The 22,639-nt window shown below is 44.3% G+C and overlaps 1 protein-coding gene across 9 annotated transcripts in view; it reads right to left on the bottom strand.

The window, feature by feature from the left end:
• CEP126 (centrosomal protein 126) overlaps positions 1-22,639 on the bottom strand; it is a 103,535-nt gene that overhangs the window by 24,546 nt on the left and 56,350 nt on the right. For 6 of the 9 annotated variants that reach the window (XR_006605932.1, XR_006605931.1, XR_006605930.1 and 3 more), the window contains exons 5-8: positions 19,420-19,618; positions 14,097-16,098; positions 5,875-5,987; positions 1,259-1,334 (exon numbers count right to left, since the gene is read on the bottom strand). Coding sequence is in view for 3 of the 9 variants with exons in the window: in XM_004764465.3 (XP_004764522.1) it covers positions 1,259-1,334; positions 5,875-5,987; positions 14,097-16,098; positions 19,420-19,618 (2,390 nt within the window). In the remaining 6 variants the exon portion in view is untranslated. Of the gene's footprint in view, positions 1-1,258; positions 1,335-3,078; positions 3,139-5,874; positions 5,988-14,096; positions 16,099-19,419; positions 19,619-22,639 lie in introns of those variants that run through there. The other 3 variants (XR_006605935.1, XM_013062438.2, XM_045077478.1) reach the window with 2 other exon arrangements.

Below are 22,639 nucleotides of genomic sequence, written 5' to 3'. Positions count from 1 at the left end.
GAGAGAGTGAGAGCGAGCACAGGCAGACAGAGTGGAAGGCAGAGGCAGAGGGAGAAGCAGGCTCCCTGCGGAGCAAGGAGCCCGATGTGGGACTCGATCCCAGGACGCTGGGATCATGACCTGAGCCGAAGGCAGCTGCTTAACCAACTGAGCCACCCAGGCGTCCCGAAGAATCCAAGTCTTGAGGAAAGGGAAAGATGACTCAGTAAATTAGTTTGCTGCTTATAAAAGAGTCAATTTGCAGTTTTGCTGTACATCATCCATTTAAACAAATTCAAAGGAAAGTAAAGACCTTAAGGAATGAAACCATTAGAGCAATCTAGAGGAGAAAGAAACACTTCTGAACTTCTGTATTGGGAAGGTTCTTCGATCTTAAAAGTAATGGGGAAATCACTAAGTAAAGACTAGAGAACGTGTTTAAAGGGTGGTCTTCCCTAATAGAGTTGAAGCTTCTGAAAGGCAAGACTTCTGTGTGTTTTATGCATTATTCTATAACCAATATGTAGCTGTCGGCAGGAAATTAGCTCTCAATCATTTGTTGAATGAGACAATAAAAAGGAAGTCTTCTAAATATAAACACATAAATAGAATGAAATGCAAACAATAAAGTAATAAAAACATTTGCAACTAATATGAATAACAGAACCCTTAATATTTAAAGAATTTGCAAAAATCAGTAAGGAAATAACAAAACTCCAATATCTACAGAGAAAACCATATGAAGGAGCAATTCACCAAAAGTAAAGATACATGCAAAATTTCTTTGTAAGCAAATCATAGAAATAATTCTATGTCAAGTTGGCATATATCCCAGAAAAGTTTTAAATGTTATTTCTCAGAAAATACTTTTGAATCTGCATAAGGAGCTGTAACAATGCTTACTTCCTCTGATCCAGTATTCATTTAATACAGAGATTCATTCAACAAATGACATGTTAAATACTGTAATTGTGATGCCTGGGATCTCTGTCTTATGGAAATGACCGAAAAGTCAGGGAAAAGCTTCATGTAGAAAGATGTTCAATACATTATCACTTAGAACGCACACATCTGGCAAGAGTCCACATGTGCAGGATAAGGGGCTCGAAACCCACATGGTGGCTTACCTGTCACATGGTGTGTGTGTATTTGGGAAAACACACATAACAAAAAATGAAATCATTAGGAACAAAGCTCAGAGAACACCTTTAAACTGAAACATACCTTCTTCAACAATAAATAAAGCTCAGAGAACACCTTTAAACTGAAACATACATACCTTCTTCAACATCAGAAGTACACCTTGTAGTATGTTTTGGCTCACTTGAACTTGGCTGGGCACTTTGCTCCAAATTCTACAAAATATAATATTACATCAGAATAGGTTTCCATATTTAAATACTCATGATATACATTTATTAAAAGAAACATGTGTGCTCTATATAGTTTCAGTTATCCCTGTTCATGTAACCTGTGTATTTCCTTTTTCATGGAGCAGAAATCAAAAATTACTGGGATAAGGCCTTTCTAGGATACCTGAATGTTTAAGAAAATGTTTTCTGTCAATTTTGGAAAAGTTTCAGGTTGCCCTGTTATCTTGGGTCTTTGGAAGAGGGGAAGTACGGTGCTACTTAAAGGAACCGCAACAGTTAACGCAAGGTTTATGACTGAATCGGTGTTTCGTTGTAAGGGCAGAGGCTCTGACTGGGACTAGTGTCAAGGACTTGCACAGAGCTGCGAGTGGGGAACCTCGCAGGCCAAGCCGCAGGCACACTCCTCAGTGCTGGACGTGGCCAGCTGGGCTGCTGCACACCTGTGCTCGGCTGGTGGCCTGGCTACCCCTGTCCCTGGCCTGTCCTCAGCCAGCCAGTCCGAGTCACTGCTGCAGCTGTCTGTGAGAGCCCTGTCCTCGCACACACGGGCACGCCTGGCCTCCCCTGGAGGCTGGAGGTCCCCCGCGTGGACACAGTCCTGGCACAAAGTGGGACTTGCTTCTCCCACTTTCACCGATTGCTCTCAGATTCCCTCCCCGTGGAAGTTTGATTTTTTTGATTTCCTGCTACAAGGCGACGGGGCCGTTGCTAAGGTAACTGCACTCCTGCAGCAGCTCTTCAGTTAAAAAACAAAACACCAATATCAAAACAGAACAAGAGAGCTGAAACAAATTAAACTTCAAATCTCGATTTTGATTTCAGGGACACTGATCTACTCTGAAGCTAAGGAGGCTGTGGAAGATGTAGGCAGGTGTGTGAGAGGAAGGTGGATGTGGGGCTTCTGGAAAGAACACACAGGGGCTCAAAAGCAGGCCGCCAGCATGCAAAGGGGCACACACGGACAGAGTAAGACCCAGAAAGGTAAAGATGAATTTAGGGAGCGCATTCATCGGAGCACTTCAAATTTAGTCTGTTTTTTGTTGTTGCTATGACAACTATATATTGCTTTAGCATTTAAAATCCATTTACACAAATAGCTCTTGTTCACTTGACAGGTTCTGAGACGTTTGATGTGAACAACACGGTGGCTGAAGGAAGGCCTTCTCAGGCAGTACGGCACTGACCACCAGGAGGTGGGTCTGTGAGTGAGTGCATTAAGCATTAAGAATAGCACGGTACTGGGGCACCTGGGTGGCTCAGTGGGTTAAGCCTCTGCCATTGGCTCAGGTCACGATCTTGGGGTCCTGGGATCGAGCCCCACATTGGGCTCTCTGCTTAGCAGGGAGCCTGCTTCCCACCACTCCCTCCACCCCTGCCTGCTGCTATGCCTACTTGTGATCTCTGTCAAATAAATAAATAAAATCTTTAAAAAAAAGAATAGCATGGTATTTCCTTAAGAAATTAAAAATAGAGCCTCCCTGCAGTTGCACTACTGGGTATTTGCCCCAAAGATACAGATGTAGTGAAAAGAAGTGCCATCTGTACCCCAATGTTCATAGCAGCAATGGCCATAAGTCACCAAACTATGGAAAGAACCAAGATACCCATCAATGGACGAACGGATAAAGAAGATATGGTCCAGGACGCCTGGGTGGCTCAGCGGGTTAAAGCCTCTGCCTTCGGCTCAGGTCATGATCCGAGGGTCCTGGGATCGAGCCCCCGCATCGGGCTCTCTGCTCAGCGGGGAGCCTGCTTCTCTGCCTGCCTCTGCCTACTTGTGATCTCTCTGTCAAATAAATAAATAAAATCTTAAAAAAAAAAAAAAAGAAGATATGGTCCATGTATACAATGGAGTATTATGCCTCCATCAGAAAGGACAAATACCCAACTTTTGTATCAACATGGACGGGACTGGAGGAGATTATGCTGAGTGAAATAAGTCAAGCAGAAAGAGTTAATTATCATATGATTTCACTTATTTGTGGAGCATAAGGAATAACATGGAGGATGTTGGGAGATGGAGAGGAGAAGGGACTTGGGGGAAATCGGAGGGGGAGACGAACCATGAGAGACTGTGGACTCTGAGAAATAAACTGGGGGTCTTAGGAGAGGAGTGGGGGGTTGGGAAAACCTGGTGGTGGGTATTAAGGAGGGCACGGATTGCATGGAGCACTTGGTGTGGTGCATAAACAATGAATCTTGGAACACTGAAAAAAAAAAGAATAGCATGGTCACATGCAACTTTACTACATTGTACAGAACTAAATGCTATTTGTCTTGCTGTTAAGAATACGTCATGTTCATGAACAGACATTTCTGCAAAGAGGACATCCAGTTGGCCAACAGGCACGTGAAGATGTGCTCCACATCACTCGGCATCAGGGAAATACAAATCAAAACCACAATGAGATCCCACCTCACAACAGTCAGAATGGCTAAAATTAACAAGTCAGGAAATGACAGATGCTGGCGAGGATGCGGAGAAAGGGGAACCTCCTCCACAGTTGGTGGGAATGCAAGCTGGTGCAGCCACTCTGGAAAACAGCATGGAGGTTCCTCAAGAAGTTGAAAATAAGAGCTGCCCTACGACCCAGCAATTGCACTACTGGGCATTTACCCTAAAGGTACAGATCTAATGACGTGAAGGGGCACATGCACCTGAATGTTTATAGCAACAATGTCCACAATAGCCAGACTTTGGAAAGGACCTAGATGTCCATCAACGGATGAATGGATAAAGAAGATGTGGTATGTATACATAGAATGGAATACTATGCAGCCATCCGAGGAAATGAAATCTTGCCATTTGCAATGATATGGATGGAACTAGAGGGTATTATGCTGAGCGAAATAAGTCAATCAGAGAGAGACAATTATCATATGATCTGATATGAGGAATTTGAGAGGCAAAGTCGGGGATTTGGGGGGTAAGGAAGGCAAAAATGAAACAAGAGGGATTGGGAGGGAGACAAACCATGTGAGACTCTTAATCTCAGGAAACCAGTGGAGGGTTGCTGGGGGGAGGTAGGGAGAGAGTGGTGGGTGATGGACGTTGGGGGGGGGCATGTGCTACGGTGAGTGCTGTGAAGTGTGTAAGCCTGAGGAATCACAGATCTGTACCCCTGAGCAAATAATACATTATATGTTAATAAAAATAATTAATAAAAAAAGAACGTCACGGTTGATTTTCCTCCACAGTAAACATCTTATTTATATATAAAACAATAGTTCCTACAATATACAAATAATCGAATCCTCAACTTATAAGTCAGATATAAATTCTTCCTAAGGCACTCTATTCCAGTGCTATCAAACATCAGAAGTAATATTTAGAGTAGAAATTCTAGTGAAATGCTATTTACTTATCCATCTAGATGTTTTAATAGCTTATTTATTTACTTAAGAGTTTATTTATTTGGGGGCACCTGGATGGCTCAGTAGGTTAAGCATCTGCCTTCAGCTCAGGTCATGATTCCAGGGTCCTGGGATCGAGCCCCGCATTGGGCTCCCTGCTAAGCGGGGAGCCTTCTCCCTCTCCCTCTGCCTGTTGCTCCACCTGCTGTGTTCCCCCTCTCTCTCTGTCAAATAAATAAATAAAATCTTAAAAAAAGATCAGTATTTCCCTTTCTCATCTACCTTAAAAAAAAAAAAAGATTTTATTTATTTGACAGAGCAAAACAGAGAGCAGAAACGGGGAACATGAGAGGGAGCTGCAGTCTCGACCCCAGGATCACGACCCCAGCCGAAGGCAGACACTCAACCGACTGAGTCACCCAGGCGCCCCTGTTTTAATATTTTAAATTCAATCCTCGGGTGAGGTTACATGTCCAGAAAATGTCATATTTAGGTCACATTTACTTAGCTCTCAAAGGATGACATCCACTAATTTTAAAATGACTTCTACTAAGCGTCTGACTGAGCCTCGGTCTCAAACAGCCACATGAAGCTCCTGCTTCGTCCGCTGCTGACCGTGAAGAGGTGTCTCCGCGGCGACCACAGCAGGGCCTCAGGGGGAGTGTGTCTTCCTAACAGCGCCTCAAACAGCATTGCGATCAGGGGCCCCTGAGAAGCGAACTCCCTGCCTTGCTGACCTCAGCCGCATTGGGCAGGAAGCTCTGGTCCACGGAGCTCATTTAACACACGAACTAGTCTTCGTGATTCACACTTAACCTCCTCTGTCCGGGGCTCTCATTTGCTTTTCTGTTTTTCTTCTTTCATGTACACTTAAAAACTTGGTTGCGAATAACATGTATCAATAATAAATAAAAGAATAATGCTGGTTTGTTACGGTTGGTTGAACGACTTCATTAGTAACTGATCACACAGAGAGAGTAGGGCAAACAAGTGCAGTATGCTAAGTCCCTAGGGTAGAGATCCCTGGGCTGCTTCTTACTGACCCTGGCCGTAGTTGCATTTAAGTTGCGGTCCACACTTCACAGCAAAATCACAGTCCTTCGAGAACATTCTGTTTCCAGGCGATTTTCCACTACTGAACGGACAGCGTTGCTAACACCATACTTACACTTGTGCACTCGCCACACTTCTTTCCTGCAGATGCAGGGTTTTGTCTTTTCTGTTCTAAAAGGCTTCTCTGCTTATCTTCAACAATTTGCTTTCTTCTTACAACAGGAGAGCCTTAAACAATGCCACAAAAATTCAAAATTAACCACGTACGTTACAGGCACGAACTTACAAATCAACCTCCATTCGTTCACTCGTTTGGTCATAAAACACTCCCAGAGTTCCCGTTACACGTGCCATGCACGGCACAGTTACAGTAATGAGCCACACAGAATCTCTGCTTCTGAAGGGTCCCACTCTCCACCGGTGGCCTCCCACGTGTGCTGCCGCAGGGCCAGGACGGCCAAACACGTGCTGTGGGGAAGAACAGACTACGGTCCCACTTTCTGTTCAATCTCGACCTCCCTGTGCTACTATGGGCCTGACCCTGGCGCCTTGCACGGCCGCAAGGTCGACGGCGGTGGGCTGCATCCAGTGAGCAACACTCTCTCAGAGAAGAGCAGGGGCTCTCCGGGAGAGAAGGGTGCTGCTACCGGTCGCCCGCACTCGCCTGCCTGCTGCACTGTGAGTGGACGCGTGCCCGCTGGGTGGATGTGGTCTGGATGAGTCTTCATTAAATGGAAGAGCCTGAAGAAGACTTTTGTGGCGCCTCCACTGTTTGTGCAACATTTTATTATTTAAGGTGAGTAGTGCACATACAGATATTTATTTTTTCTATGCTTTTTGTGTGACTAATCAAAAACCTATTCTAAGAGAGAGAGAAGCAAATCAAGAACCAGACTCTCAACTACAGAGAACACACTGCAGGTGACCAGAGGGGAGGAGGCTGGGAGATGGCTAGATGGGGGATGGGGTTGGAGGAGGACGACACAGGTAGTGGTGATGAGCACTGGGGGTTGGACGTAACTGTTGAATTAATGTATTTCACACCTGAAACCAATATTACACTGTATGTTAACTAACTGGAATTTGAATAAAAACTTAAAGAGTGAAAACTGACAATATGTATACGAATGATTGTGGCTTTGTGCCAATAAAACTTGATTTATAAAAATAGATTATTTTTTTCCTTGCATTTTATTTCATTTTATTTTTTATTTATTTTCAGCATAACAGTATTATTTTTTCACCACACTCAGTGCTCCATGCAATCCGTGCCCTCCATAATACCCACCACCTGGTACCCCCACCTCCCACCCCCCGCCCCTTCAAACCCCTCAGATTGTTTTTCAGAGTCCACAGTCTCTCATGGTTCACCTCCCCTTCCAATTCCCCCAACTCCCTTCTCCTTTCTAACTCCCCATGTCCTCCATGTTATTTGTTATGCTCCACAAATAAGTGAAACCATATGATAATTGACTCTCTCTGCTTGACTTATTTCACTCAGCATAAAAATAGGTGATTTATAAAAATAGGTGGATTTGGCCCAGAGACTGTAGTTTGCAGAACCCTAGACTAGATGATGTAGAAGTTTCTTCGACTGTTAATATTTTATGATTTAACTTGTTTTAATAGCAATGCTATTTCTTTGGGAAGTTAAATTGATTATTCAATCATCTGTCAAACATGGGGGTTTGTGGGGGTATGTAAGTATTTTCCTGCTCTGTTATTAATAATAGCTAAGATACGGAACATCCTAAATGTCCATCAGTGGATGAATGACTAAAGAAGACATGGTTTATACAAAGAGAATGTTACTCAACCGTGAGAAGGAAGGAGGTCCTGCATTTGTGACAACATGGATGGGACCTTGAGGGCATTATGTTAAGTGAAATAAGGCACAGAAAGGCAAACATTGTCCGGTATCACCACTCAGCAAGCTGAACTTTGGGCACCTGACTGGCTCAGCGGTAGAAGACGCAACTCTGAATCTCAGGGTTCCGAGTGCAAGCCCCATGTTGTGCACGGTGCCTACTTTAAACCAAGAAATGTAAAAAGCTGAACCAGCAGAAACTGTGGAAGAGTGGTTAGAGAGGCAAGGGAGTGTGGGAATCGAGACGCTGGTCCAAGCACAAACTTGCAGTAGAAGATGAACGAGCTCCGGAGCTCCGACCCATGCACCGCACTTACAGTCCGCAGCACTGCAGCACATACTTCGGAGTCGCTGAGAGACCAGCCCTTACATGTCCTCACCACAACAGGGAAACGACAATTATGTGACTGACCGAGGTGTTAGCTAGCTACGGCAGTAATCATATCGTTATACATAAACGTATCAAATCAATCCATAGTGCACCTTAAACTTACACACAATGTCATGTCAATGATCTCACAATAAAAACAAGTATTTTTCTGCAAAAAAACTTATTCTTGCAAAACCAGAGATCAAAGATAAAATAACACAACACAGTGAATAAGACAAAGAGCTGACTTCTCTCTTATTCTCCTTATAAACTCTTTGCCACATTATGACAACGACAGTATATTTCTAACAAAGTTAGAGTCACAAATTGAAAAATTATTAAATTATAAAAATAAACTTAACCTAAATGCATGTTGTAGTTTGAGATATTAGCTAATAATGGTATATGAAATGAAGTCATCATAATTGGTAACACATTGGAAACTAAACATTCAGAGCATTATTAATAATACATTAGAGAAAAAGTATTTTAGAGAATACATAAAATTACTTTAAAAATTATTTTAAAATGTATTACTTAAAAAATATAAAATTTTAATTATTTTAAAAGTTTATATTTCATTTTTATCTCATTCTTTAAATATTTCTGACTGAGGTTATGTATCCGTACATGTGAATGGTATGTATGTGTGTGCTCAAAAGTTTTACTAATAGCGGTGTACGTTCTATGTCTGACTGTACACATATATACAATTAAATGCAGACACCGGAAGTATGCATATCTGTATGTATATGTATGTGTCTGTATACTTACACATACATATATATACACTGTAAGAATCCATATAAAACCACCGCTGCACATACATATAAAAACACAGCTGCAACTTTCTTGGAAGTTGCCTAGTAACTGAATACCTGACCTTTGAGAGTAAGAAATAATGGCGTAATTTCAGCTAAAGTCAGTTCAACATCTGTAACTGCCCAGCCATTGTTTTAAAAGTTGTAGGCACTATTATCATCACTATTTTTACAGGTAAAGAAATTAGGCATGAGGAAGGAAGAGTAACTTTCCTGAAGTCACAGAGTCGATAAAGGGCAAAGCTGGAATTTACCTCCAAATGGCTGATCTTGAACTCTGAAATTCTAGCTCTTTCCCTCTCTGCCAGTAACTTTCCTTCGAATCTGACTGTGTCTCACAGAAAGAAATCCATTTTGCACCGTGATCCAGGAAGGATGCCAGTTCTGTGGAACACACACACCTTTACAATATATGATGCCCTCTGTTAGTTTCTATCCTAGAACATTCTGATGCTAAAATTGTATTTTATTTAAAGAATTCTGATCATCACTCATGAAGTTGATTTCATAATCCACTAAATGAGCCACAACCTACAGCTTAAGAAGCTCTGCATTATTTACCCACGTGGGTAAGGTAGATGCTAACTATGCTAGGCTACGTATGCTAAATATTACAGTTTCTAGCGAGATTGTTTGGGCATCAAAAGAGTCTCTACACTGTTTTCTATGCATAAGAAGATCTTGGAAAGTCCCTATCTTTCCATTTCTGAAGAGCTTTAAAAATACTTTAAGTGAACATTTTCTTGGCCACATGACTGCTGTGTCAAGAATTTTTCCCTTCCTTCAGCCTGTTTGTAAATCTTTTGGAGTCAAGAGCTGCCAACACTTTTGTACTTTCTTGATTTGTAGCATAATTATTTGTTTTTGAGCTTTATTGCTCTTTGTGTGTAGATTTCAGCTCTGTGGATTGTAAATTACTGATTCTGGGAACACATACAGTATATGCTTAAAACTGTGTATTGTTCCATTCATATACATGCAGTTAAATACTATCTAATAATTAATATAGTAGCTGAGAACTTTGGTATATTTGCAAAATATAAATATATAGTTTACACTGGCATCTTTGGCTAAATTTCTCATGTAAAAATTCTATACATAATAGTTTTTCTACCGAAACTCAAAATAAAGCTATTAATCATTAATTATTACATATTTAAAATGTATCCTTAATTATAAACATCAGGACAAATTCTGGAGATGTTCCGAGAATGATAGCTTTGGAAGAGACCCTGGAAGTCGACAAGTCCCCCTTTCCCTGGAGATGCATCTTCCTCACCCACAGACATTCAGCTGCTGCTCAAACAACTCAGCCATGGGGAGGCCCAGCCTCTCACATGGTTGGTGGTCTTAGCGCAAACCCTCCTGTACACTGGGCTGAAAACATGCTTGTGAGTTTTACCCTTCATGTACTTCTGTTTTCTCTTTCTTTCATACAGTAAACCTTCAAATATTTGTACACAGCTAAAACATCTCTCAGGCCTGTGCTCCTTTATTGGATGTGACCCCAGTTTCCAGAGCTCTGTGTCACTGCAGTTTGTTAAATAACTACCGAAATACACAGACAATATAAGAAATAATGTAGACTATAGCAGTACTTCCAAAGATCTTTCATTATTGCCTAAAATTATATTAAATTTTTAAAAGCTATGGCTAACTCTTTTTTGGGGGTTTAGTTTTGCATGGATTTTCTCTCTCTCTGTCTTTTTAAAATAAACATTGCCAAGACAGTTATCTTTTTTCTTTCCAAAACGTAAGCAAACTGAATCCAATAATACATTAAAAAAATCATTCACTGAGATGCAGTGGGATTTATTCCTAGGCTGCAAGGTGGTTCAATATTTACAAATCAATCACTGTGATATACCACATTAATAAAGGGTAAGACCCATATAACTGTTTCAATAGATGCAGAAAAAGTACAACAGACAAAGTACAAGATCCATTCAAGATAAAAACCCTCAACAAAGTAGGTTTAGAGGGACTGAACCTCAACATAATAAAGGCCTGATATGAAAAACCCACAGCTAACATCATAGTCAGTGGGGAAAAACAGAGGTTTTCCCCTAGGGTCAGAAATAAGACAAGGGTGTCTGCTTTCACCACTTTGATTCAACACAGTACTGGAAGTCCTTGCTGCAGCAATTAGACAACAAAAAGAAATAAAAGGCATCCAAATCAGTAAGAAAGGAGTAAAATTTCCAGTATTTGCAAGTGACATAATACTACATAGAGAAAACTCTAAAGACCCCCCCCAGAAACTGCTAGAATTGATAAATGAATTCACCAAGGTTGCAGGATATAAAATCTGTTACATTTCTACATACTGATAATGAAGTAGCACAAAGAGAGATGAAGAAAACACACAACTTCACGGAAGAGAATAAAATATCTAGGAATAAACTTAATAAAGGAGGTGAAAGCCCTGTACTCTGAAAACTATAAAACACTGATAGAAGAAACTGAAGATGACAGAAATGAATGGAAAGGTATTCTGTATTCATGGGCTGGAAGAACAAATGTTACTACAATGTCCATACTCCCTAAAGCAATCTACAGATTTAATGCAATTGCTATCAAAATAAGAACAGCATTTTTCACAGAGCTAGAACAATCCCAAAATGTGCAGGGAACCACAAAAGACCCCCAATAGCCAAAGCAATCTTGAAAAAGAAAAGTAAAGCTCAAGGTATCACAGTCCCAGATTTCAAGATATACTAGGAAGCCACAGTAATCAAAACAGTGAGGTATGGGCACAAAACCAGCTCACTGGAACAGAACAGAAAACCCAGAAGTAAACCCACAACTATACGGTCAATGAATATTGAACAAAATAGACAAGAATATGCAATAGAAAAAAAGTCTCATCAACAAATGGTGCTGGGAACACTGGACAGCCACATGCAAAACAATGAAACTGGACCAGTTTCTCACACTGCACACAAAAATAAACTTGATATGGACTAAGGACCTAAATAAGAAACCTGAAACCACAAAAATCCTAGAAGAGAGCACAGGCACTACTTTCTCTGATACTGGCTGCAGCAACATTTTTCTAGATATGTCTCCTGAGGTGGGGGAAACAAGAGCAAAAATAAACTACTGCGACAACAGTAAAATAGAAAGGTTCTATGGAGCAAAGGAAAACAATCAATAAAACTAAAAGACAACAACAACAGTTATTGTCTCATAGAAGATACGAGCAAATGGCATTTCCAAGAAAGGGTTAGTATCCAAAGTATATAAAGAACTGATACAACTCAACACCCAAAAAACAAATAACCCAATTAAAAATGGGCAGGAGGGGGCGCCTGGGTGGCTCAGTGGGTTAAAGCCTCTGCCTTCCGCTCAGGTCATGATCCCAGGGTCCTGGGATCGAGCCCCACATGGGGCTCTCAGCTCAGCAGGGAGCCTGCTTCCTCCTCCCTCTCTCTGCTGCCTCTCTGCCTACTTGTGAGCTCTATCTGTCAAATAAATAAATAAAATATTAAAAAAAAATGGGCAGGAGACATGAAGAGACATTTCTCCAGAGAAGACATCCAGATGGCAATAGACACATGAAAAGACGATCATCGTCATTCATCATCAGGGAGATGCCAATCAAAACAAGGAGATCCCACCTCATGCCTGACGGAATGACTAAACTAAACACAAGGGACAAGTGCCAGCGAGGATGTGGAGAAAAAGGCGCCCAGGTGCACCGCTGGGTGGAGTGCAAACTGCTGCAGCCCCGGTGTAAGACGGTGTGGAGATGCCTCAAAAATTAAAAACAGAGTTACCATGTGATCCAATAAATTATGGAAGCAGTCCAAGTGTCCACTGATAGATGAAGGGATAAAGAGGATGTCACACACACACACACACACACACGAATATTACTCTGCCATATAAAGAATGAAATCTTGCCATTTGCAACCACGGGGTGGATCTGGAGAGTTTAATGCTAAACAAAATAAGTCAGTCAGAGGAAGACAAATACCATATGATCTCACTCGTATGTAGAATTTAAGAATCATAGCAAACAAAAAAAGGTGACAAACCAAAAAACAGACTCTTCTCCTCCAGAGAACAAACTGGTGGGACGTGGGGTATATACAGACATACATACAGGTACACAAGGGTTTTTCTCAATCTATATGGTTTCTTTCTTTCTTTCTTTTTTTTTTGGGGGGGGGATGTAGTGTGAAAACTAAAGTTACATTGTAAAATCCTAGATTAAAAGATGATGAAATCCTTAGTGAGAAAAATAATTTTTAAAAAATCTTGGTTTTTACCAAGAAACAGATTCTTAACTATAAAGAATACAACTGAGGGTCCTCAGAGGGGAGGTGGGTGGGGGATGGGTGAAACAGGTGATGGGGAGGAGGGCACTTGTGATGAAAAACGGGAAAAAAAAAGGGGGGTGTGTGTGCCTGGGTGGCTTAGTCACTTAGTGTCTGCCTTAGGCTCAGGTCATGATCCCAGGGTCCTGGGGTAGAGTCCTGCATCGGGCTCCCTGCTCGGTGGGAAGCCTGCTTCTCCCTCTCCCACTCCCCGGCTTGTGTTCCCTCTCTCGCTGTGTCTTTCTTTGTCAAATAAATAAAATATTTTAAAAAAATGAAAAAAAAATTTTTGCAGACTAGTACTGTAAATTTTTAGTCTTTGCATTTAGCTTCCCATCTGCTAATATGACTTCCGTGCTCTCAATTTAAGAAAAGTGTGGGTGACTACCAACTGCCAGAACCTGGGCAGACAGCGACGAATGACAAGGAAAGCCCTCGTCCTTAAAACCTGTCTAATTAAAGAAGACTCTGAATATTAAATTTTAAACTAACTCCCTCTTCACATCACCTATTTACTCATAGCTTTGGGAAAAGAATTGCTTTTCTGTTTCCCCCCCAAGTCCTGTTTTTCAAGAGGCAGGTGATTCGTCCTGGCAGGAAAACTCAGGGGCATCTAGTTCACTCCCCAGAGGACAAGGGCTTGGGCAGGAGTCAGGCAGCGACTAATGGTACCGGCGTGGACTGGGAGCTCCTCACCTGCGCGCAGGCAGACCCGCGCACAAGGGCTGGGCGGAGCGCGGCCGGGGCTCGGGGCAGGAGCCGGAGGGCCGGCGCGTGGCTCACTGGCGTGTAACGAGGCAGCTGACCCCGTGTTTCCCAGAAAAGGAAAGACCCTGGCAGAGACAAGGACAGACGGTGCGGAGGCCTGTTTCTGCGCGGCCGGGTCCCCGTTCCGTGTGGGGTCCGCCGGGAGCACCGCGCCGCTGCTGCGCGTTCGGTACGGACACGCGCGCTTACCAGCATCCGCTTCCCTGCGGCCGCGCGCGTCACTCGGCGCCTTCCGTCGGGGAACGGACTCCTCCGGGACGGCCCTGAGGGGCGGCGGGCGGCGGGCGTCTCCGCGGGCAGGACGGGCCCCGGAGCCGCCCGAGCCGGTTGCTTCGGCGCGCGTCCGGCGGCACGAACCACGCGGTGAAGGCATCGTAGGCCCGGGCCCCGAAGGCATGTGTGCGAGCGGCCCGCCACCTTCCAGACTCCACGCGCCGAGCCCGCCGCGCTCCGGGGGAAGCACGGGGCTGGCGCGGAGGCAGCCTGGCGCAGTCACCGGCTGGGGGTCTCCATGCGGCGTTGCGGGGCCGCCAAACGCCCACGGGCTTCTGCAGCTCGTGCTGCGGGGCGGAGGCGGAGGCACAGGCGGTGCACCCTGAGCTGCCCAGGGGCCGTGGGCTCTGCCCGCCGAGCGCGGCCGGGGCGCAGCGTCCCTTCCATGCGCGCATGACAGCGTGCCCTGCGCGGGGGCCGATCTCGTTCTCCTGCGGGCCCCGGCACCGCGCGGCCTCGCTGTCTCAGCTTTAGAGCCCCCCCGGGGCCGCGGGGGTAGCCGTCCCCCCGTCCCTGAGGTCGGCCAGGCTCGTTTGGCCGCGTCGCAGCCGGAAGGCACGAAACAGGTGAAAGGCACCGGGGCTGCGGCAGGTGCTCCGGGGGCGGCGGCCATCTCCGAGATGCCGTCCTCCTGTGGCTGCGCTGCCCCCCGGCACGCAGCTCCCCTGCGTGGCTGAGGGCGGAAAGACGGACCCCGCTGTGGACACGGCTCCGTCCTGCTCTTCAGCGCCTGGCCCGCGGGGTCTCCAGGTTCGTCAAACCACCTCAGTTTTTTAACCGTCTTTGCGGTTTCCGTAGCTTTCTCTTGCGCTAATTCAGCGCTGTCTCGGAGAGCCGCCCTCGGACCGCTGCACCTGCCGCTGTGGTTGACCACCAGCGCCTTAAAACGGCCGCGCTCGCACTTCGATTCTTTTTTCAAGATGCTCTTGAGGAAGACCCCGCCGCCCCTCTCGTGTGCGCTGTGCTTCCCCGTCCTGTGCGGCCCGACAGAGTCACACTTAGCGGCGACCGAACACCCCCAGGCTGGTGTTTGGGCTCTTGCGTGTGTCCCACTGTCCGAAGCTGAGCGGGGAGGGACCCAGGCAACCGGGACTCCGGCTGAAAACAAGGGCGGGTCCGCCTTATCACGGGGAACGTCCTGTAACGTGTCCTCTCTGACCTCGGGCAAGCCTCCCAACTTGTCCGAACACTGCGCCGGGCCCAGCGGTCTTCGCCGGCTGCTCTCCGGCGAGGGCCTAGCCGCCGGCCCGCCGCAGGGCAGAGCTGTGCAGGTAGCCACCGGCACACACGAAGCGGCCGCGCTCTCTGCTGCTAATGCACAAGCGCCGCCGCGGTCTGCGAACGTCGCCGGCTCCCGTGTGAGACGGTCCGCAGCGGTCCCCACTCTGCTGAATTTAAACGTTGGGCTCTCAGTAACAAAGGGTCTCTCCCTTTTGAATGTGCCGGAGCAGGAGTCGGCCGCTCTCCCAGTGCTCGTTTCGGAGACCTTTGTGCATTTTCCATCGCTTCGGTATGCGGGGCGGCTATACACCGAGGCTACTGAATGGTCAGCACGCTCTGTCACCCTCTCCGCAGGCGCACTTTGGTCCTCGCCGTTCAGACATTCACAAGAAGGCAGCACATTCGCTTTGCTTAAAGTATCTGAGACAGATGGGACAGTCTCAGTCTTTGGGTCATTTACGTTTACGAGCCAGTTGTTTATACGCTGAGTCTTAGAGAATGACAGTTCCTCTTCACCACCACCGCTCAGATTAGCTGCCTGCAGATTGACTGGTTTGGGAGAAATGGAGCTCTTCTGGCTGGATGTGCAGAGCTCCTCAAGTGTTAAGTATATTTCTTCATGTTCCCCAGCCACAAGGCTGTCTATACTCGAGAGGGTTTCAGAATTTGTTAGTTGATTAACTTCATCACAAAATATCTGAAAGAAGAAAAAAAAAAACATTGTTCTCTAGCTTAGAACTTTTTAAACAACCAAAATTAATGAGTTGATACACTACTGTACTGAGCCCTACTGCCCTTGGCATAAAACAATAAAGTACTATGATTATCAACAGCTTAAGTGTCTAAATGATCTGTATTCCTAGCGTAGTCCTCAGAGGGAAAAAGAGGGAGCCAATGAAGACTTAGGATAAATTGTGTTTGCTCTAGTTTCTGTGCCTAAAGCAACTACCTCTTTATTCTAACCATGTTTATGGCTTAGAAAATAATTTTACGGGGCGCCTGGGTGGCTCAGTGGTTTAAGCCTCTGCCTTCGGCTCGGGTCGTGATCTCGGGGTCCTGGGATCGAGCCCCACATCGGGCTCTCTGCTCAATGGGGAGCCTGCTTCCTCCTCTCTCTCTGCCTGCCTCTCTGCCTACTTGTGATCTCTGTCTACCAAATAAATAAATAAATAAAATCTTAAAAAAAAAAAAAAAAAAAATAATTTTACTATTGCTAGTCCATTGGGAGTACTGAATTTCTTGAAGGTTTTATAACACCATGTGAAAAAGTTATTTACTATTTAGGTATTTTTTTTCCCTGAAAACTTCACTGGACTTGTATGAGGCTTCTGAAAACTCTGTGACCCCAGTGTGAGGTTCCCGCTGGTAGGGACACATCTTCTGGGACTCTCGTGGCCTACACTGTGGGGTTCTAGACTCTGACTGCAGGTTACAATCACGGGAAGAGCTTTGTAGAAATAACTACACTGGGTCCTAATGATTTATTACCTGGATGGGATCCATGTATTTGTATTTTTAAGTACTCCAGGCAATTCTAATTAGGATGTAGAATTGACGATTATTGACTTTAAAGAGTCCTTTTTTGAGACTTAGTAATAATTTCTATGAATTTAATAGACATTCTCATCACTATTTCAATGAAATTTCATGGAACTTATCAATATTTAATAAAATTTCATCATCACTTCAAAGTATGGTATGTGTTTAAAGATATTTCTAACTTCTCACATATACCTAGAATGCATTGATTAGTATCACATATAAATAAATATATTCAAGAGGATTTCCGATTGTAAATCTTGTCAAAGAGTTAAATGGACTCAAAAGAAAGGAAATGACTGTCTTTTTTTTTTTTTTACAAATTTTAGAATATTTAAATATTCTGATATTGAACAAAAATATCTTATTTTTCTAGCCCATTAAATAAATGAAGAAGCCCAGTAAATCAATTCGAGAATAAAACATTTTAGTCTCTATAGTTAATGCTTATTGACATATTAACACGAAATAAGTTTTGAAATGAGAGTTTGACATTACCAGCATCTACTACCTACTTATCACATCCTCGGTGCTTTGGTGTCTTTTGAAAGTGAAGGGCACTCAGCCTCATCGGAACAAAATAGAGCACACTCCGTGCACACCTGTTTCTGAGGCTGAGCTGCTTTAATAGACAGTGACAAGCAAACCCTCGAGAGCTTCCTTTGAGATGACATCTAATGAGATGTAGAACTCTGGGTCTGAGGGTCTTTCTAGATGTATGTGTGATATTCATGGCTGTAAGATTTTTGTTGTTACAGGTCTGTGATGGCCTCATACCCCAAAGCGCCTGAGAAGAAGTTGCTAAACTTCTGATTTCACTATACTTATCCCCCCACATTTTGTCTCATCACTAAGAAATGAAACATTATCAGCTTCAATGTTTGCTTGTAAGTTACTGATATGTGAACTGTACTGGTTTACACTTTTAGTTTGCCTTGTTTCAGTTTTAAAATCAATGTCCTTGAGGTAGACTTATCTACCAAATGCACCCATTTTAAATGTATAGTTTGATGGATTTTGACAGATCAGTCACCCATACCCACCTTATCAAACAATCCAGAACCATCTGCCGGAAGTCCATACCTACCCACCACTAACCACCACTAACCACCACTAACCTGCTATCACGACAGATCTGAGTTTTCATCTGATACCATTTTCCTTCTGCCTGAAAAACCTCCAGGGACATTTCCTGTAGTGCGGATGCTGGGCGAGTACTGGGGAGTGCGGGCTGGTCGGCTCTGTTTGTTGGAAGATGCCCATTTTGCCTTCGTTCCAGAAGGATATTGCCAGCTGGATATAGAAATTTAGGCCGGGAGTTTTCGGATCTCAGAACTTCAAAAATACTTCACTGTATTCTAGCCCAACCATAATGTGGTCTGCCTTATCTTTGTTTACTCACGTGCTATGGATCTTTCTTTTCCCCTCTAGATAAATTTTCAAATTTTTCAATTTTTTAGACTTGAGATCAGCTGACACACAATGTTCCGAGTTTCAGGTGTGCGACACAGGAACTTGACAAGCCCACACAGCACGCTCTGCTCACTGCAAGTGTGGCTGTGTCTGTCCCTGCACCAGACCACTGACCGATCACACTCCCTGTGCTGCGTGGCTTAATTTAATGTTCGTGTGCCTCTGCTGGGGGTGTGGATTTTTTTCTGAGGCTTGGCCAAAGGATATGTCCAGGTAGAAAGCCTATGAGATTATGGGGCTTATCTCATTGGTTTTCCTTTTTTCAAGATCCTGTCCTATATTGTCTACTGCTTAATGTCTAAAAACAGCTGTTTCGTATGTTTTATTCAGAATTATTGTTGTTTATGACAGGAAGGCATTTCATCGTAGCCAGAAGCAGCCTCCTGCTTTCCTTTTTTTTAAAGCCTTTTCATTATTATTCAGTTACTGGATCAATCAGTCCAAGGTTATGAGTTTAATCTTGATATCAGCCTACTAAGAATCTCATAAATGTGTGTAATTACTCATGAAAAATAAAGTACATGAACATTTCAGGAAAATCAGGTGAAATCCAGACTTTGTGGAAAAAAAACCCAAGTGAAGGTATGAAAAGAGATAGAACAGAACTGCCATTTCTATCTAATTGTGATATATTTTCATTAAGAACCTAATGTCCACAAGTATTACAATTTTCAGGATGCTTTTTATCATCCAGTCTCTAACAATGATACTTATATTACATTGTAGTTTTAAATAGCTTTAATGTTTCTTCAGAAAATAACATTCATAGAGCATATATTTCCAAGTATAAGAGATGGAAAAAGAATAGAGAAAGCAGAGTGAGAAAGGATCGAAAAGGTAGGAAAATCTAAATTATTTCTGTAGTATCTATGATGAATTTGTGCTGATTCATCCACATCCTATCCTTGGTTAATGGCATACTTTTCTTTAGTGTAAATCACTGCAGAGATGGGACAGATTTATTACTAGATACTAAAATAATATTAACATATTTATAGTTTCATACTTGCAAACTGCTTAGATGCTGATCTTCTAGGAGTTTCTGAGTTTCTTCCAGTTTAAGCTGGAACGCATCTTTGTTAGTAGTCAAGTTTGCCCTGTTGTTTTCCTTCAATTCTTTACCACAATTGATTTTGGATAAGAGATGTTTCTGATGCTTGTGATCATTTTTTGACAATGCTGAAGGCAAGGCATTATCTATAGCTCTGTGAACCATACATAAAAAATATTTAGTACATTTAAATAAAGTTAACCTCTCCCTATCTATACAAATGACACATTTATGTTGTATGGGTGTGGGGGGGTCTGTGTTCAGATAATCACATCTAAGGATATTGGAAAGGGAATTTAAGGCAGTCACTAGTAGAATAAAAATGGTTGTGGGGTTATAGTGCCAATAAAGCACACCACCTTCATGTAAGAATACCCAATTATTCATGGCTTCGATTACGAAGTCCTGTTTCTCTTACTGTTTGGGCCAGATGTAGAAGGAACTCCTGTAGATACGGAGAGTCATTCCTTCGTTCTGCAAGAGCATTCCTATCTGGATAAAAATGTGCTGCGCTACCCTTAGTTCTGAGCTGACGTTATCGCTGGTAGGTATTCCCGTAACCTAAATAAAGTTGGTTGAAGAGTCAAGCAGATAGAAAATATGAAAACTGTCTGTCTGGGGCAGACAGGAATTTCCATCCTACTTTACTAGGTTCAGAAGCCTGGACCTTCCTTGCGGGAGGAGGATAATCACACTTGTTTTCAGCTGTGTCACAGAGACAAGCTGGTTTTCAGGCCACACAAGGTGTATCTTGAGCGCAGGCTCTGCCTGTAGTGTGCTTGAAGGGCCACCCACTGGACATCAGTGGGCGACGCCACCTTCTATTAGAACTCTGCGTCTTCTGGAAAGGTCTAGCAAGTTCTACTTCAGCACAGGTACAGAGTGAGAGGCAAAGAGCAGAGCAGCACAGTTTTGGGGGGTGGGAAGGAAGGGTGCTCGACAGCCGGCTCCTGCCGTACTGCACCGGCAGCGGGATTCCCAGGAGCACTCAGCCCCAGCTCACTTCAGGGACTCCTGTTTTAGTGAGGATAAAATGCTTGGAGGATACAGAGCCACATGTAACATATACCTATCTCCAATACACATATATATCTTTATTTGGACAAACTGGAATAGTCAAGGTCAATGGTTACTGGATTCCAGCCTATCTTTTTATGTGACCACAGGGAGGTCATGGAGAGCACGAAGGTATTTAACACAAGTTCCTGAACGCTGAGAGTATGTTTCTCTCTCGGCCTTTCAGGTTTTCCTATTCTCACAGAGTCCGTCCCTTCAGTCACCTTTCCCAAACAAAATATTGCTAGATCTACAAACTATCTCATTAACCCGATTTATTTACCTTTAAAGTTGACGTTTCCCAACTTTTTCTTCTCTATTTCTTTCTTCTCTACGCCACTTGCTTCTCTTCTCTTCTCTACTTTCTTCCCCCAGTGAGGAAGGTTGAGGGTATGGCCAGGAACAAAAGATGGGGAAGTGGGAAGAGAGGGAAAGTAGAGCGTGGGGGGGAAGGAGGAAGCCACGGGGTGGGCCAGAGAGGGAGCTGGACGCAGAGGAGAAGAAAACAGGCGGCCAGACGTAGGAGGTGAGGCGGGAGAGGCAGGAGAGGCCGGAGAGGAAGAGGAGAGGATGGAGGAAGAGGACCGCACAGGGGACGCAGAAGGTGCGGAAGGAGACGGTGATGAAGACAAGGAAGAGCCTGGGGAGCGGCAGGGAGGTGGGTGGCCTTGAACCGAGGCGAGACGATGGTCTACAAAGGCCTGTGGCAGATCTGACACTGGGGGGGTTCGCGGAACAGACCGCTGGACAGACCAAAGGGGATCCAAGGTGGCGGGATAGTCAGGCAACGGGCCGAGATCGGAAGGGGTGGGGACTGGTTGAGGAGGGGGATGAGCGGATAAATAGGAAGGCTTCAGAACGGGGAGAGCTTCCCAAGGGGTTGGGGAAACAACCAGTCGAGCTGGAAGGGAACGACGAATCAGGGCAGGCATTAGAGCGGCTGGAGGAGAACACTGTGGAGGGAAATGTTTGGGTCTGAAAGTTGGGCAAAATAACTTGCTCTGTGAGTCAGGATGAGGGGTGATTGTGGAGCTTCGGGGTGGGCAGGGTAGACGGTCAGGTGGGCCGGAAGGAACCGGGCCTGGTAGATGTGGGAAACTGCTGGGGAGGCTGGGGGTCCCTGGCGCTGGAGGGCGAGGAACATATTTGACTGGGTAGGACAGCACCGAGGCCGGCAAAGAGGTCTTTGGGAGAGCAGAGGGGACAGATGGACAGACAGGCAAGGTTTGGGGCTGGTGAGGGGCAGAGACAGTCGGACAGCTAGGAAGAATCTGGGAATGGTGAGATAGCAACAGGGCCCGTGGAGGGGAGAGCTGGTCAGTTAAGTAGGGATAAGGTGCGGAGGCAGCCGGACAGGCAGGAATGGATCTGCACAGGTCGGAAAGCATTTGAACAGGCAGGTAGAGAGAAAGCCTGATTAAGATGTTCTTTTTGTCGTTGCCGCTTTATAGGCTGCCTCTAGGCTTTTGATTTCTAGTATATTTTTGTCCTGAGGGTCCATGCATGTGTTCTTCTGATCAACCAGTGTCCGTTCACATGTCAGTGTCCTCTCACATGTGCTGAACCGTGTGTGCAGCTTACCCACGCTCCCTTTTTCTGACTCCTCTCAAGAGTATTTTCACCTTTTAGAAGTCTGGTAGTCCTATAGGTAGTGAATGTGGGCTAGAAAATCTGGTTTAAATTACTGGTACAAAGGAAAAACAGAGGTCAAATAGATCACTGCTCAGCTCTGGCCAGATGTCTCAGGGTTGCCTGTGGCTCAGATCAGCTGTGTCGCCACACATACATGGGTATTGGAGATAGATATTTGACAGCATCATTTCAAAGTATAAAAACCTAATATGGGGGAAAATACAGCTTCTTCTCCCTTGCATCTGTCAGAAGGGTGAAGTACATTACACAAACGTGATAAGGATTTGGTTGTGATGGAAGCTGATGACTTGCGATTTTAACGTTATTTCTTTATTAACATTCTTACATCTCATTATTTCCTGAGGCAGGTTCCGTCTTTGTATGGATCTGATTGCTCTTGAGGCTTTAGCATTAAATGCCTTCTAGTTTTTCATACAATTTTTTGCCTTTAGATGATCATATTACTGATATATTAAATTATGTTTAT

Source organism: Mustela putorius, unplaced genomic scaffold, assembly GCF_011764305.1.
Source record: "Mustela putorius furo isolate JIRA1106 unplaced genomic scaffold, ASM1176430v1.1 tig00000198_pilon_pilon_pilon, whole genome shotgun sequence".
Taxonomy (NCBI): Eukaryota; Metazoa; Chordata; class Mammalia; order Carnivora; family Mustelidae; genus Mustela; species Mustela putorius.
This window is presented reverse-complemented; position numbering and strand designations above follow the sequence as displayed.